The sequence below is a fragment of the Beauveria bassiana genome, assembly GCF_000280675.1.
Source record: "Beauveria bassiana ARSEF 2860 unplaced genomic scaffold BBA_S00012, whole genome shotgun sequence".
NCBI lineage: Eukaryota > Fungi > Ascomycota > Sordariomycetes > Hypocreales > Cordycipitaceae > Beauveria > Beauveria bassiana.
This window is the reverse complement of record NW_007930847.1, coordinates 475018-491675: the sequence shown is the minus strand read 5'-3', so window position 1 is coordinate 491675 and position 16658 is coordinate 475018. Positions and strand designations below refer to the sequence as shown.

The 16658-nt window shown below is 53.3% G+C and overlaps 4 protein-coding genes across 4 annotated transcripts; 1 reads left to right on the top strand and 3 right to left on the bottom strand.

The window, feature by feature from the left end:
* Positions 1 to 38: 38 nt before the first annotated feature.
* Positions 39 to 6235, bottom strand: BBA_05040 (TPR/MLP1/MLP2-like protein; the record flags this gene model as incomplete). The annotated part of the gene is made up of 2 exons (XM_008600137.1): positions 39 to 5875; positions 5944 to 6235. 2 exons carry the CDS (start codon positions 6233 to 6235, stop codon positions 39 to 41), a joined length of 6129 nt encoding a protein of 2042 aa, XP_008598359.1.
* An 866-nt stretch (positions 6236 to 7101) lies between these two features.
* On the bottom strand, positions 7102 to 7752 carry BBA_05039 (uncharacterized protein; the record flags this gene model as incomplete). The annotated part of the gene is made up of 1 exon (XM_008600136.1): positions 7102 to 7752. The coding sequence occupies one exon, from the start codon at positions 7750 to 7752 to the stop codon at positions 7102 to 7104; it is 651 nt and encodes a 216-aa protein (XP_008598358.1).
* A 6054-nt stretch (positions 7753 to 13806) lies between these two features.
* On the top strand, positions 13807 to 14637 carry BBA_05038 (uncharacterized protein; the record flags this gene model as incomplete). Its single annotated transcript, XM_008600135.1, has 1 exon — positions 13807 to 14637. The coding sequence occupies one exon, from the start codon at positions 13807 to 13809 to the stop codon at positions 14635 to 14637; it is 831 nt and encodes a 276-aa protein (XP_008598357.1).
* Positions 14638 to 15992: 1355 nt separating this feature from the next.
* Positions 15993 to 16658, bottom strand: BBA_05037 (cyclophilin A; the record flags this gene model as incomplete). Its single annotated transcript, XM_008600134.1, has 4 exons — positions 15993 to 16167; positions 16224 to 16330; positions 16434 to 16555; positions 16616 to 16658. The coding sequence occupies 4 exons, from the start codon at positions 16656 to 16658 to the stop codon at positions 15993 to 15995; spliced, it is 447 nt and encodes a 148-aa protein (XP_008598356.1).

Below are 16658 nucleotides of genomic sequence, written 5' to 3'. Positions count from 1 at the left end.
CCACGGCCAGTCCTGACAGTTGAGAGGCGCACTCTCTTCTAATGGGGACCGCCGCCTCTCGCGCGCTTGGCACCGGCCCCGGCCTCAGAGTCCCCTCTTGGTCGCTTGGTTCCCGGCTGGAATTCTGAAGCGCCTGGGTTCATGTTGCCACGCCCACCGCGGTGACCACCGCGTCCGCCTCGCCCCGATGCTGCTGGCAAGCCACTTTCTTGACTGCCGCTAGCATTGCGCTGTCCAGGATGCACATACGTTCCTCCACGTCCACGGCCACCGCCACGGGGCATAGGAATGTTGGATCGTTGAGGTGCCTGATTCTGCTGCGGCTGTGGAATACTACTAGGCGCTCCTGTGCCAGCTGCGGCTGCTGGAGCCGCTGCTGGAGCCGCTGCTGGAGCCGCCGCCGGAGCAGCTGCAGGGGCTGGCGTAGGCGCTGTTGCCGGAGCTTTCGCCGAAGTCGTCGCCAGAGGTGCCGCAGATGTGACTTTCTCCTTATCCCCTTCCGTCTTCACAGCAAACGGGTTACCTGCTGCCGGGGTAGCTGCATTGCTATTGGTAGATGTCGCAAAAGGGTTGGTGGCAGGTGCTGCCGTATTACCGGCGGGGGTTGCGGGGGTTGCGGGCGTCGCTCCAGGCTTCACTGATGCTGGAGGCTTCGCTGGGGTGCCCTTTGGCGTTGCGACGTTGGCAGCAGGTGGCGGAGGAGGCATCGTACTCTTAGCAATCTCCCAAACTTCAACGACGGGCTTCTGTGGTGTTTCCTTTGCCGCTGTCTCGACCACACCGAGCTTGGCATTTGCGATTCGGAGCTTATTGTCAGCCATGTTAATGCGCAAGGTCGATTTCTTCGACTCCATGAGCTGAGCTTGCTCACGCGCAGCTGCAACCTTGCTCTCGAACTCAGGCCTCAGCTTCGCGCTCTCAGCTTCGACGCGCTTTCTAATGTTCGAGGCAATGATGTTCTTGGCCGTGCCATTGGTGGACAGAAACTGGCGAATGCCTGCATCGTCAAGTTGGGAAAGTTCTGAAGCGCTGCTATTGGCACCAGGAGTAGCTGGTACCGAGGAGGCCCCGGCCTTGGCGGGTGTCGCCGGTGGCTCTGCACCGGCACTGGAGTCGCCAGCTGGCTTGCTGTTCTCAGCCTGCCAGATGCGTTTCTCCTGTTCAAAGCGAAGTTGGAGATCTTCCTCCTTCTTTTTGAAATCGGCCTCTACCTTGGCGCGAGCCTCCTTGAGCTTGGTGTTGAGAGCATCCTTCATCCTATCGGAGCGATCCCTGATAGTCTGCTGCATAGAGGCCTCAATCTCCTTTGCCTTTGCTTCATGATCGGCAGCCTTAGCCTCGGCATCTGCAATCTTGGCTTGTAGGGCCTTCCTCTCCTCATCCGACAAGCTCGTCTCGACAGGTTTCACGGCGCCTTCGGTAGGTTCCCCGGCGTCTTCCAGCTTGCCGAGGGCAGCATCTCTTTCTGCAACGGCAGACTGCAGCTGAGAACGGAGGTCGCTCAATTGCTGCTCGGCATCGAGTTTTTGAGCGCTGACCGATTCCAGCTCCTTTTGAACCTCAGCAAGGCTCTGCTCAAGCTTCGCCACCACCTCTGCGGAAGCGGCAGCATCGCCACCCGTCTCAACTGATGCAGTTCCTCCCTGATTGCCATCAACTTGCGACTGTTGTCGCAATTGCTCCAGCTGTTGTTGAGACTCCTCCAGTTGCTTCTCCAGCGCACTCTGCTGAGTCCTACTGTCCTCTGCTTGCTGATTGGCGGCTTCGAGATTGGCGGTCGCGGCGCTGAGCTCCTCCTGGAGGGCCTTGACTCGCTGAACAGCATCGTTTTTCTCGCCAGTGATCCTCTTGGACCTATCTTTGAATTGCTCGGCAAGCTTTGAACGTGTAGTCTGCCAACTGGCACGCCCACTCTCGAGAGCAGCCTCCAGCTCAGCGATCTTGGCCTCTAGTGGTTGTGAGCTTTCTTTGAGGGTATTGCACTCCGTCTGTAGGTCAGAGATGGTTTTCTTTAACTCTTCCATCTCGGCAGGGTCGACGCGGCCGTATTTGGTCAAGATACCCTCGGTTCGCTTCTGCCATCTATCGCGATCTTCCTGGATCTGCTTGATCTCGTCCTCGAGGAATGATTTCTGAGTCGTGAGATTGTCGATTGAAGCTTCAAGAGGTTGGACCTTTGCTTCCAGCTCTTGAATCTTGGTGTTGCGTTCAGAAATTTGGCCCTTGAGATGAGTATTCTCGCTGCGAAGGGCCATGCTGCTCTCGCGATAGAGGCTCAACTCGTTGAGCTTTTCCATCAGACTCTGATGGGTCATGGAGGATCGATCACTCTGAGCAGCCTGTGAACGTTCTTGATCAAGTTTCAGGCGTGCTTCATCAAGTTGACTTTGCATGTACTCAAGCTGCTGGAGCAGACGCTTTGACTCCTGCGTTTTCAGATCATATTGCACCTCAAGAATCTCCTTCTCGCGGCGGAGATAGCTGTTCAATTCTCTGAGACCCTCCATGACATCCGTAGCACCAGCCACAACAGCATCGTCCTCGGTTCCGTTTCCTCCACGATTCTGCTGCAAAGCGTTAACCTGTGTAGTCAGACCCTCCAGTTGCTGATGCAGAAGCTTGTTCTGCGCGTTCACGTCTTCGCGTCTGCTCTTGAGCTCGACCATCTCCTGCTCAAGCTGGAGCCTTCTATCCTCCCAAGACGATTCGCTCTGCGCAAGCGTGAGCTTGGCCGAATCGGCTTCGGCGCGCAGGGTCGCCGACTGATTCTTGAGCTCATTGTAATCATTTCGTAGCTGCTGGACAAGCTTGGCAGCCTCAGCATGCTTGACCAGTTCCTGCTCATAATCATGTTGGGCGCGTGTCGCAATGTCGGCTTGGGCGCGAAGATCTTGTTGATGGAAGCGTACGGCTTCAAGGTGTCTGGCGCTATCCTCCTTGAGGCGCGAGATTTCTTCTTCGAGGATTGCCTTTTCATCCTCATACTTGCGAGCGACTTCGCTCTGAGAGTCACGCAAGGAAGAGAGCTCAGTGTTGGATCGCGACAGCTCACTAGACATGTCGTCGACGCGCTGTGCAAGCTCTTTGATCTTGGTATCCTTCTCCGTAATCAGTGACTCCATTTCGATTCTGTACTGATCTTGGGAGGAACGCAGATCCTCGAGGGCATCTTCGTTGCTCTGGCTGAGCTCGCGATACTGTTCAGCCTGAGTCTTGGCGTTCTCCAGCTGAGTGTTGGCAAGCGCAAGATCGCGACGCAGTTCCGCAACGTCATTCGTGAGCGTTTGCACTTGCGCTTCAAGCTCTTGCTGATACTCTGACGACTCAACAACACCAGGTCTGGGCGTCGGACGCGGCACCAAGCGTCCGGCACGCTCCTCGGCATTGCGCAGTTCTACCGTGAGCTCGTTTACACGAGCCTGCAGATGGTCCTTTGTGGTCTTGACACTGATGTGCTCTTCGCGAATTTGCCCGAGACTTGTCATCAGCTCATCGATGCGCTTTTGTGCCTCACGAGCCTCGTATTCCTTTCGCTGCTGGAGGTTTTTGCTCTCTTCGGTAGCTTGAGAAAGCTTGCGCTGCAGAGAGTCTAGCTCCTGCTCTTGCTGCTCAATCTTGGCTTGTGCTTTCCTACGAGACTCCGATTCCGAAAGATTGCGTTGATTCTCAAGGGACTGCTGAGTTGTGAGCAAATTTCCAAGTCTATTCTTCTCTTCAATGAGAATCTCGTTGTCCTTGCTCATGCGATCTTGGATGTTCTTCCAGAGCTTTTTCTCAGCCTTTAGATTAGCGGCCTCGTTGCGAACGCTATCGAGGAGGCCCTTGGCATCAATCAGTTCTTCCGCCACCTGCTGGGTGCGAATATCCTGCTTGGCTGCTGTTTCGGAAAGAATGCGGCTACGCTTTTGCAATTCCTCGTTCTCGGTCTGAAGGGCCGCGTAGTTGCTCTGTAGCATCTCGCGGCGCTCAGACTCGAGGCGAGCTTCGCCTTGCAGTTTAATTCGCTCAGACTGCAAAGCATTGCGCTCGGCGGAAAGTGCGTCAACCTGGTTGCGAAGATCTTTGCGCACACCATCTTGGGCCTCACGGAAGCCATCATACTCGGCTTGCAACTTGCGAAGAGCCTCGCTGAGAGACTCAGTGTGCTCTGCAGACTCGATACTGGCGAGAGGCGCGCGGCCGTCCAGAGAGCTACGCATCATAGATGCTTCATCTCCACCTGAGGTTCTCTGCTGAAGCAGACGACGGAACATATCTCGCTCGGTCTTGTAGCTTTCCAAGGTCGTCTTTATCGACTTGGATTCCTCTGTCATGTGAATGAGCTCTTTTTCAAGCTTCTCAACCCTGTCATGGTCCTCCTTTGCTTGATGCTTGGCAGCCAGCGCCTCTTCGCTCTCAATTTGATCAGCCAGTTCACGAGTAATACGAAGCAAGTCTTCATTCTTGACTTGTAAAGATTGAATGTCCTTGAAGACAACGAGCTTTTGAGTGATGAACTGGTGAGTATCAGACATGTCGGCCAGAGCCTCCTCAGTTACTTCGCCCTTTTCGAGTTGCTTCAGTCGGAAAATTTCCTCATCGCTCAGCTGATCTACGCCCTTTTCAAGAGCATACGCGTTGAAAACCAGCATTTGAATCTGTGTGCCGAGATCACGAAGTTGTGTGCGAAGAATTTTGTTTTCCGACTGCGCTGTATTCAGCGAGGCATCTGCCTTTCTCGCAGCCTTTCTAGCAGCATCACGCTCTTCAAAGCTTTGCTGCGAGAGCTCCGACATGCGAGCAATCTCGTTACGTAGCATCTCAGACTCGGATTGAAGCTCCTGAATTTCGGGGGCTTTAGCTTCTAGGGCAGCAATCATGCTATCGAGCTCCTCCGTCAGTTGCTGTGTCCGGCGTCGCTCGCTAGCAAGCTGGCCCTTGACCTGGAATAGCTGGTCGATAGCCTGGGTAGCGGTGATGCTAGTCTTACTGCGAACAGATCCTGGTGTTACGAAAGGCGATGCTGCACGGCCAAAGGCCCCGCCATTTGCGCGTGGCGTCTGAGGCGCAGATCCAGGAGGGGGAGCATGTTCCAGACGAACTTGGGCTTCGTCAAGCTCGCCCTCGAGTTGGCGGATGCGCTCTTCCAGGTCGACTCCAGCTTGCTTCTCTTGCTCGAGCTCGGTACGGACGCGGCGCAATTCATTCTCGTAGTTGTCTTTGAGACGTTCCTTTTCGGCATCAAGCTCGCGAACACGATCCTGGTGCTTCTGGCTAAGCTGCTCAGACATCCCGACTAAGCGGCGTTGATCCTCGAGCTCGGACTTGTAGCTATCGACAGTCGCCGCAAAAGACTCTTCTTGCTTTTGAATCCTGACCAATGTGTCGTCAACCTTTGTTTGCAAGGTCGAGAGGCGATCCCGGAGCTGCTTTTCGGTCCGTTTGAGAGAATCGATCTGAGCGATGGCATCTTCATTTTGGCGTTGGAGCTCGGCGATGCGGGTACCCTTTTCCTTGCGAAACTTGAGTGCCTCTTCGCTCTTGGTCTTGAGCTCGGCCTCTAGCCATTCGATAGTCTGGTTCGCATGATTAAGTCGCTGTTGAATCGATTCTTCGCGATACTTGGCACTGCTAAGCTGGCCCTTGGCGTTTTGCTCCGATTGTTGAAGCGAGGTAACTTCCCGCGAGAGTTCGACGTTGCGCTGATGCTGTTTCGTTAACTCTTCCGTGACCGTCGTATCTCGCTTATTGTTGGCCTCGATGATTGCCAAGTTGGCACGGTTTGACGACTGAAGAGTTTCAATCTTGTCATTCAGTGCCTTGACGTCCGCGTCATGGTCGGAGCTCTTTGATTTCAAGACTTGCAGCTCATTCTCGACAGCTTGTCTCTTTGTCTCTGCCGAACGAAAGCTGCGATTAGCCATTGGTAGCTACAAAGGGCGATGCTTTCGTCTTTAGGCTTACCTTCTTCTTGGACCTTCTTTCTGGCTTCTTGCACATCCTTCAGAGCCTGTTCGGCGGTGGACTTGGATGCTTGTGACCTAGACTCGGCGCTGCGAACCGCATTTTCCAGCTCAATGTCGAGCTGCAGCTTGTCGGCGTAGAGAACATCGAACTCGTGTGCCTTGTTTGTCACAGCCTGCAGCAGAATCGCGACAAGGTCGACGGTCGGCTCGGTTGTCAAGGTCGTAAGAACAGGTTCATCGATTCCCAGATGACCGGCGAGGTAGCCAACATCAACAGCGGCGGCCGCCATGTCGTCGTGCCTAGATGGTGAACTCAACGAAGCTGTTCATCACCTGGCAACACGGCTAGAAACAAACAAAAAGGAATGCTTATAATGTTCGGTCAGGGATTATAAAATTCAGCAGTGCACCGAAGGAGTGTATGCGACTGCGACGAAAGACTTTTTGTCTGCTAGAAGAGAATCACGACGCGAAAGATTGGGGAGAAGCGAAGGACGATGAATTTAAAATAGAAGGCGAAGTGAGCCTTGCGCGCCTGGGGAGCTCATAGTAGATTAGGTGCTGCCCCACCAGCAAGCACAACAGCACAACAATTGGTCGCACGGGAGCACCAGTGCACGGGCCAATTACGCGAAGTGACCGACAATTAGCCGATCAGTGTGCTGTCGCCATCGCTGCTAACGCATCCTCGTTTGTAAGAGCAACACAGCATCTATTGAATCACGAAGTGGCACATGTGTTATCCAATAATAAGAATTATCGTTTGATCGTGTTTGGTAGTCAAGGTGACACTCATGAGAGAGACGAGAATGGAGGATGAAAAAGAAATCATGTGATTCCTAGCTTGATTATGTATACTATGTGTTGTCGTAAATAATGTGCATACGCCTGTCCCAATGTCTTCCTGTCTTGCAGGGTATAAACCGAATCGAACAACTGCTTGAGCACTTCAAGCGTCCTGAAAACAAGTAAACACGCTTCGCTATGATACCATGCCGATGAGCGCCTCGCATAAATCCCAGCAACCGACAGATGATGTAGGCGAAAAGCATAGATGAGGTATGGCTCAAAAAAAAAAAAAAAAAAGAAGTGTTATGGTAGTGATGATGAATCGTAAAGTCGTGAGGTGGTATGTGAGGTTTTGCAATACTGCGAGTTACGCAGTCTGCTTCTCCGAGAAGACGCTAAAAGTCTTCTTGACAGCAGAGACGCAGCTGTGGGAGATGGCGCGAGGGATCATGGCGGAGAGAGAGTCGCTGCGCCTGCGGGTCTGGTCAGCAGTGACCATGAAGCCATTTTCGCATGGCGAGCTGCTAAGCGAAGTAAAGGTGGTGTAGTCGCGCGCGAGTGAGAAGGGGTCGGTGGCAGCGGAGCTGCGCGAGGCGAGGCTGGAGTGTGAAGTTTCTTGGGAACCGCGGCGAAATGAGCGGTCATGAGGGGCGTGCCACCAAGTATCGGTGCTGTCGGTAGAGTTGTGCTCGATGACAGTGGGTAGAGCGGCAGGCGAAGGTTGCTGTTCCTGTTGGGCAGCATCCTTGAGCGTACGCCAGAGCAGATGGCCGACTTCGTCCCAGACGACAACAGCCTTGAAGAGGCGTCGACAGTTGAGAGTGCCTTCCTTTTCGTCCAGTTCGCCATAGGATTCCAGTTCTTCCATGGAGGGCACAGAGTCCCACACGATGGTAATCTGGTCAAGTTGGTCGGTCCACGGCGAGCTGTGAAGGAAGGTGGAGAGGTAGTTGCAGGCGCGGGCCCTCGATTCCATATCGGCCTCGCGTGCAGCCCTATCGCGCTCTTCCTGCTCCATGAGATCACTGGTGATTCGGCGGCGTCTCCATTTCTTATGTGGCAGTTCGAAAAGGCTTCCGCATTGGCGCGGCGAAAGAGGCAGCGCCAACATGGCCACGACAATCAAGGTGGTGATTATATGAAGCGATGGATATTTGTCGTGTGTATTGTTGTTTGTATATGGCGACGTGGATGTGTAGTCGTGTAAACCGGCCAAGGTAACAATCAGCCGTCGTGTAGAGGATGTTTGGAGAAATGAGCAAGAGACGGGGCAAGAATGCGGACAACGTTGGGATGTTATAAGGCGGACGAAGATCTGAGTCTGTGTTGGTGGCGTCGGACCCGTACCCGACACCCTTGCTCGTCTAGCAGAGGTTGTGAGTACCCGTAGGTGAGTCGGACTAGAGACGGTGAGATCCAGCGCGGGGGTGTGTGTGTGATGAGGCGTGTGGGTGATGCCGCCGGAGTGGGTGTGGGAGTAAGCGTCTCCGTACCTATTTGATGACCGAGACCAGCCCGCGCTTTGCTTATTTGGCGGGCTGGAGGCAAGCAGCTGTGTGGTTTGTCAGTTACCTAAACAGTGAACGTCAGACTTGCAGATTTAAGCGTAATATCACCTCTCATTGATGTTGTCAGCGTTTGGCACAACGGCATTTCTGGTAAGCCGCGATTGTATTATCCCGGTCGTATCCGTAGTGTTTGCGGGCAAGGTTTGATCCCTTACATATGTCTGTGTCTCTGCTTCGAGGCCTTGTCCAAGCCAACTTAGCTCAGGCCTCGCGGACAACCGCCGAAGTGCCATGCCACACTGGTGTCAGGGCCAGGCGTGACGCTGGACCCTGGGTTATTTCGGACAGCAATGAGGACGGAGGCCAGGGTGGACAAGAGCCGACCAGAGCAGAGTGGTGGGTGGAGGAAAAGTACCTAGGTACCTACCTAGGTGCCTACCTACCTATGTAAATAGCTACGCACCTAAATATGTTGCTAACTTACGGCACGGAGTACACCGCCAGCAGCCACGAACAGCGGATGGGATTGGATGACGCCCGATCGCTGCCTGTTGAGGGTTTGCGCCGGGTGCGTGACTTGATCGCGGGATGCATATTGGCAGCTGGAGCTGGAGGAGAATGGCAGCGGTGGGAGTGCAGGACGTGATGAGTGACTACCTAACATGATGAGCTGGCAGTGACAAGCTGTCTTGGGGAGCCGGCAGTGGTACCTGTACGTTGGTAAGCCGGTTGGCAGGCGGTCGGTGGCAGTGATTCAGTGTACGGCGGGTACCTGAATGCAGCGGTCTGCAGAGGGCCGAGTGCGCTGTAACACGTCGTGATCCGCTATGCGCCGCCTGTACGCCGCTGGAGATACACCGCTACACGGCCCTGTACGCCTCGGTGCGCTGCTCGTGAACCGCCTGTAAGCCTGCCATGAAGCTCTGCGGCACGCACATCTCGGCTTGTGCAAGGTCGTGTCAGCAGACCAGGCCCTGTGGCTCCGTGGCGAGACACCAGCAGGCAGCAAAGTTGCAGCGCTATTTGTCAATCCAATTCAAAACATTATCAACTTGTTATCTTCCAACGAGAAAGTCTCAAAATCAATGCTGGTTGTTGAGCCGAAGAAGGGAATTTACTTCGTAGGATGACCACAGACCATCACCTGCTCGAAGCACCTGAGTAAAATCAAAGATTGGCAACCCTTAATATTCATTAGGTACTTGTTGTTTGTGCCAAGCAGACGCCCATGTAGCAGGTACTCCTTTCTCCCCACACTAGGTACTCCGTGCCCCCTCTTAACAAATCAATAAAGGCTTATTTCCCCAGACTCACAGGTCACCCATCCACAAACACGCTCATCATCAATGCGTCGGCCCATGCCACCCACCGCTCTTCGTTTAGCACAGCTGTCCGCGCATGTAACGGAGGCACTTGCCGAGGAGGCTTGCCTCTCGCAAGCTGCCTTCAATGGACTGTTACATGGCATTGTCCGCCCCAGTCGTGAGCCTGAAGCCAATCCCAGCCCCCGCGCGGAACACCGCAATCCCTGTCCCGCTGGGTCTCTCGGCAGGCTATTTTTGCCTCTGCTCGTTTGCCGTGTTTGGATTTCTTTTTTTTTTCTGCCACCAGGCGTGCCAGGCAACTGTGCTCTGATTATCAACTGCCAACGGGTGTGTGGAATCGATTCGCTGGTCCTGTCAATAAACCGTTGCCGCTCGGCTTCCTGCCTGAATCTGGCAGCCCGCGAAACCACCCTAGTTACACCCCCGATCGACGCGACGGAGGTGGCAACAGCTGTCAACTGTCAACTGCCAACCAGCCAGCCCTGGCTTGTGATTGCGATCGCTCCGTGGACCGTAAGCACCTCGCCAACGATATGCCCTACAGACGTGGTCTCTGCGCTGACGCCTGGTATGCTAATGGCTCTGTGCGCTGCGTCACCCGCATTCTCACCACGATGGGCTTTGCGAGTAATTCAGCGACATCCGAAACTATAATCGCTCAAAAGATGACTCGAGCTCCATATTCGCTGGTAATAAATGAATGCTATTCAACATCTTGACAATGGTAAAGTTAAATGTATTTTCTCAGGACTAGTGCGCGCTTTTTTACCACACCTCCATTACCACCAAGACACCACCACCACATCAACTCCGCCAAAAGAGTCTGATGACTGCCCTACACTTCTTGTTCCGTCGCGCAAAAAAAAAAAAAAAAAAAAATGTCGCGCGACAACACATCCATCACATTACACACCTACACCACATGTCCCAATTCCACACCGACAAGTGTGCAACTTCAGCTGCGTTGATACCGTAATGACAACTCAACCGGCACGGCCACAGATGCCCAACAGACATGGCATCGCTGAGTATGCGTCACAATCACAATCACGCGCTGTGTTATTCGCCCTCATTTCTTTTGTAGACGACGTGGCGTCTCACAAAATTTCTCACTCCGCATGCCCGCCAATGACTGCGTGGAAGAGGAAGCAAGCCGATGCGCCTCGTCCCGCGACTAACTTGGTTATTATTAGTGAACCAATCCAGCCACACTATTCATGTCATTAACCGCCAAAAGTCCTGCGAGTCACGGTCCAACAGACGGTCAGTCAAACTTTCAAAAAGTCGGCCGCCAACAAAAGAACCGTTATCATGTAACTAGGAGTAGCACATTACGTCGCCTCGTCATGTGAAATGGCTTTGCTTGTTGCCTGCCCACCGTTTCAGACGACGCAGATGCCCTGGTGACAAGCTCGATGCAGCTCAAATATGCGCTGCATACTGTAATACTCTTCTATTATTGCCGATTCTTTTTTTAACATTGGGGTTTAGCCTAAAGTCCTCTCCACAGCCTCGTTGGGTGCTCCCCGAATATTTTCGTATGCCATGTCGGTGAAATGAAGTATCGATGCTGTGACTGCTCTTTTGCCGAATTTTGCTTTGTTCTGACTTGACAAGGGATGGGAAGCTCTCGAGAGTCAAGAGCCGATAGCCGGGCCAATCTGGGTTCTTATCCGTACACCACACGCCCCCATCACCCCTCCCTTGGCATCATCACACTGGCGGTAAAAAAGGAACCACGGGTACACGGTAACAAAAAGCAAACTACAGAGCATCAAGCTACGAAGTAGGGGGCTCCAAACTTTCCTTGTTTGGTCGGAATAACTCAGTAGTTGTCGCGAACTTGCTTTTATCAAATATTCCACTCTACCAAGTCTCGGCGGGTTTCCATCTATGTTATTTTTGCTCTCGTCTAGGCCGCCTTCCTTGTGCAGCCATTTCAGCTAATAACACGACGAGCGCACTCATATTACTGGTAATGCCAGCGCGATGCTACCAAGTCGCAAGTGCCCAATCGACCAGCTGACAGCCCCGTCCCCATCTGTGGAGGAGCGCAAGAGAGAAATACTCTGTCTCCTGATTTCTCAAATCTGCTAGATTGGAGAGGTCCCCCGCGCACCGAGTACAACTCAGTATGGATAATCATACGAGCAAGCAAGACAGAGACCATCTCTAGCGGGCGAAGACAGTCTTGACAAAGCTTGTTGGCCCTCGCCTCACCTGGGCCGGCTATCTCACGCCCCCTCGCCTAGTCGGGCAGGCTCATGCGGTTTTGTTCAATCAACCGACCAAACCTTGGCCCCAGTGTGGCTTGGCCCCTAACACGATCAATTCTCGTCCAACGAAATTACATGACTGAATTTTTTTTTGGTTAATGAGAATGGGACACCGAGAGTGGAATCAAGAGCCCAAACTGCCCAGGCCAGCCAAGACCAAGATGATAATAACCAGGTTGGCGAGATATAAACTTCATCTGCCGTTCTGCGAAGAAAGGGCGTTTCACTATCAACGGACACAACCCGAGCTCCAAGATCCCAGCCGAGCTTGCGACGGCGCGATATTGCGCCAACGCCAATGAGATGGGGTCAGCCTCCCACCAGAATGGGGTTTGCCGCGGTGCGCCGCGTTATTCCGAGAATATCAGCGTCCAATATCTTGTGCTGCTTTGTTGCAGTGTGGCAAACCTGCCGCAGAAATGTCGGGTTTCTAATATTAGTAAAAAGAAGGCGCCTTTGTTTTCTCAGTCTCGAAAGAGGCTTTCAAAGGGGACAGCTGTTTACAAGGCAAAAAGGCAAACAAAAATTCGTATTACTTGTTATTAGGAACGGAGAAGCGTTGGCCGACGATTTTTTATTTTGTGGTCAAAGAATGTGGCCCACAACGCGAATCTCCACGACCGTAATGTAAATAATTACTGGGTAGGCAGTTATTAGTTGGCTGAGGAATCACCAACCGCTACCTGCCTCTTCCGGTCCTTTTCGCTACTGGTAAATATTAGAGGAGGGGTCGGCCAAGTACGGGTGCATCCTGGCCTATTGTGAGCCTCGTTTTGCGTCAGCTGGGACCGAACAGAGGGGTGTGGAGGATACGAAAGGCTCTATGATTAACTGACGGCATGTTCCCCTCGTAACAGCGCGGCATCGGCCTCAAAGGAGTAACATCCATAATGCCAATACCTCATTTTTGATTGGTCTTCGACTTTGCAGTACGTTCGTTCAGTCGCTTATCTGTCCTTGACAAAGTGCATGCAACAATGCAGCGCAACAAGGCTCCGACATCTCTGCGCCTGTGACGGAGTCGTTGAACGATGCCACTCGGGCAATACCACCGCCCGGTTTCTGTTCAAATGCGCCGCGGGCGTCCAGTCTCATCCTCGAAGTCGACTGGATGTCGGCGGCTCCCGTAACTTCCGCTCGATTTTCGATTTTCCGCTAAAAGTAAACGACAGCTGCAGCTCAACAACGAGGCTGCGCAAACGGATCGACACGGCCCTATCGCCCAAACCTTGCATGCCCCCCCCGTACGTGCCGTCAGCCGCCGCCCGCCCCCCCCCCCCCCCCAAAGCAGACATTCCTCGTCCTGATTGATCGTCCGTCGCGACAACGAGAAAACGGGCGGCAGCGATCGAGCGTTCTTCCACCTAGATTACGACAACATGCGGCAGAGAGCTGAAAGGGCAAACGGCAGTCTCGGCTGGATGGGAAAGACATGGTACGAACGGACCATGACGGATCGTGCCAAGTCGGCTGGTTGGTGGGGGCTGCAATGACCGATTGCGTGTAGTATTTGCTTTCGCAAGTTGAGGTGAGGATGAGCCGCAGAGCCGGACAAAGAGCGCCAGTGCTATGCAGACTGCTGGGATGCAGTGCATCGCCCCTGTCTTTGTGCGTCCACGGCAAAGCTGGTCGAGGCTGCTTTGCTTTGTGAAAGAGTATCTCGCAAAGACAGGCGTCAATGACTGGTAAGAAAGAGGAGAGGACTCGAAGAGCTTTGCGAGGCTGCTCATGCTACATTGAACTCGCAAATTCACGCCGCCTTGTTCTTAAATGCTTCAAAGAGCCTTGTAGATAATGAAGTTATGTATACGGAAACTCGAACATATAATAGATGCGGCTGTTCTCAGCGTTCATATTGATGATGATATCATTAACCGACAAATCATTCACCAGACAGCGAGCGACATACTGATCAATAACAACCTCATCAGGCAACCCCCCAAATTCCTATAGTCTCTTTAAGATGCCCATGCCTAGCAAAGTCACGCTCACAGTCGGCTCGCTCATAGCGGTGTCCGTCATCGTCGCCGTCGCATCGCGTCTCTCATGTATGGCTGACTTGTTCTCAGCATACGCTTCGCCTGACGAGACTGACGACAACGACGAGAAGCGAACACATGTGAAGGGGTCCCCGGCTTGGTCGTTTGGCACCCTCGAATCCGAGAGAGAGGCCGGAACCTGCACAGCTTGGCGAAGCGCCGCTGATGCATCCAGCAGCGAACGAACTGAAAGTGCCCCTCACATGGCCGGCGTCGAGAAGAGCGGCAATGGGGACCAGGAGGAGGCTCTAGTCAAATCATGGGACAACATGGAAGCATCTCCGGGTTCCCTGCCCTCTGACCGGCCCTACGATGCCGACGACGATGCCGATGACGACGAGGACGACGATGACGATGTCTGGGGCATGCTGCAGGGCTTGGAACAGGAGCTGAAAGACGCCCAAAAGAACAGCTCTGCGCTCCGTCTGCAGCTCGACGAGGCGCGCGCCGACGTCTGCGCGCTACAGATCCGCGTCGCCCAGCACGAGACGCGCGCGCGGCTCGTATCCGAGGACCTCGACGTTGCCATAGAGGACAATCACGCCTTGCACGCCCAGAACCGGCGCCTCCAGATACAGTTGCAAGAGGCCAGCAACGAGAATGCCACGTTGCGGGAGGGTCTGGCGGCGGCTGCCGCCGTCGGCCACGCGCTGAAGGGCAGGGAGACGGAGCTTCGCGGCACCAGAAAGGCACTGCAGGGCTTGCGCGAGGCGCACATTGAACTCATCGAGGCTGCTTCACAACGTCGATCGTAGAGCGTGGGACCCTTGAGCCTTGAAGAAGGGGTCCGCCGTAGGTGAGGAGCACGAAAGGTTCTGTGCTTCTGTGCCTGCTGGACCCAAGCACCAGGTCGGCGCTTGTTTGTGTTTCTTTGTTTATCCAACCTACCGGCTTCATTTCTACGCTGCTGTTGCCCAAATGCCCAATTTGGAGCAGACTTGGAGCAGTTTAAACACACCATTTACTCTTACCAGTTCGAAAATCAATAATATTCCTTTCAATGACACTTGACGTACCAGATCCCTAACAACTGTGAATTTGATGAGAATACCTGGGTACCCGGAAGCCCTTATTTCGTCGAAGGCTTTTGTTTGGTTGGTGTAATGGGTGCATTTCAATTGCCAAACCAACGTTGGTACTTCGTTCGACTTTTGTACCTCATGGACGCACCACCACCAGAATAGTACCTTTACAAAAACAAGATACACAATCTACTTAGTCCTTACCATTAACCTTGGCCGCTGTAAGTTGTTGATGATGACGCTTTGAGTGTTATGATTGGGTGTGTGATTGCGGTGTTGATGAATATGAAGTGATGAATAACTAAATTCGCAGTGATCAAAAAAAGTTCGACAGATGCTCAGGCTAGCTTGACTATCATTGCTTCAACCCATAGCGTAGTGTATCTCGAGTTGGTCCAAAATAGCAGCGACTCATGACTAATAGCTCTATCGGCGATGCGCAACTGGACAGGGACAGGAACCTGTTTCCTTGTCTGATCCTTTTATTGTCTGGCCCTCCATTGTTCGGGCCTTTCCCCTTGTTCTGGTCCTTTGTTCAAGCCTACCTTGGTGGTTGTCCTTTTGTAGGGTGGCGGTCGGAGTGGCGGGCGCTAGCGCAATAGTGACGGCGCCGATTCTCACTTGCACAACAAACGTGCCTCAAGTGATTCGCATCACCAGGGCCACAGTACCGGCTACGAGCAGGAAACAGCGAAGTCAAAGGAGATTGTCTAGCTTGAAGGGTAGCATCTATAAGCGTCTGGTCGACTGTTTCAACACTCTATGCTTTTGCTTTCTATGCCCCGCGGGCGCTTTTACGACTACGGCGCGGAAAAGTGGAACAGGCACGGATGCCAAGCAGAGGTAATTTTTAGCTTGCTTCTCACTTGGATGGGATGAGGGGTAAAAAGGTACCGAGCTATGTAGCTCGAGGAACATTCGAAAGCTGTCAGGAGCGAAGCATATCGTAGCAAATTATTGGCAGAATGAAGAATTAATTCTTTGGACATGCTGCTAATGTCAATTTTTTTTTTTAATTTTGGCTCCATCAGAGTCGCAACAGGGCACGCGGCCCGTCGGGACCTGGTTACCTGTTGGCTGAGATTCGTCTAGCACTCTCCAGAGGCGTCAATGACAATCTTCTTGGAGGTCTTTCCCGAGTCGCTACCGTACTTCTCAACCTTCTTGACAACGTCGAGGCCCTCGATGACCTTGCCAAACACGACGTGCTTTCCGTCCAGCCAGCCAGTGGTGGCAGTGCAGAGGAAGAACTGGGAGCCGTTGCTAGTCACGAAAAGTCAGCGGCCATGATGCAACGTTGTGAGGGTAGAGAGACAAACGTGTTGGGGCCGGCGTTGGCCATGGAGAGAATACCGGGGCCAGTGTGCTTCAGCTGGAAGTTCTCATCAGCGAACTTCTCGCCGTAGATGGACTTGCCACCAGTGCCCTGTTGTGTGCATTAGTATGTCAATCTTGTCGGCGGTTGCCCATCGGAGACTTGCGTTGTGGTTCGTGAAATCACCGCCCTGGCACATGAAGCCGGGGATGACGCGGTGGAAAGAAGAGCCCTTGAATCCGTATCCCTTCTCGCCGGTGCAGAGAGCGCGGAAGTTCTCGGCCGTCTTGGGAACAACGTCCTTGCGGAGCTCCATGACGATCTTGCCGAGGGACTCTGAAAACGAAAGAAACTGGTTAGCTAAGCCCTGCCGTTGAGCGTGAGCATTGACATTACCTCCGTTGGCAGAGACTTCGAAAAAGACCTTGGGGTTAGCCAT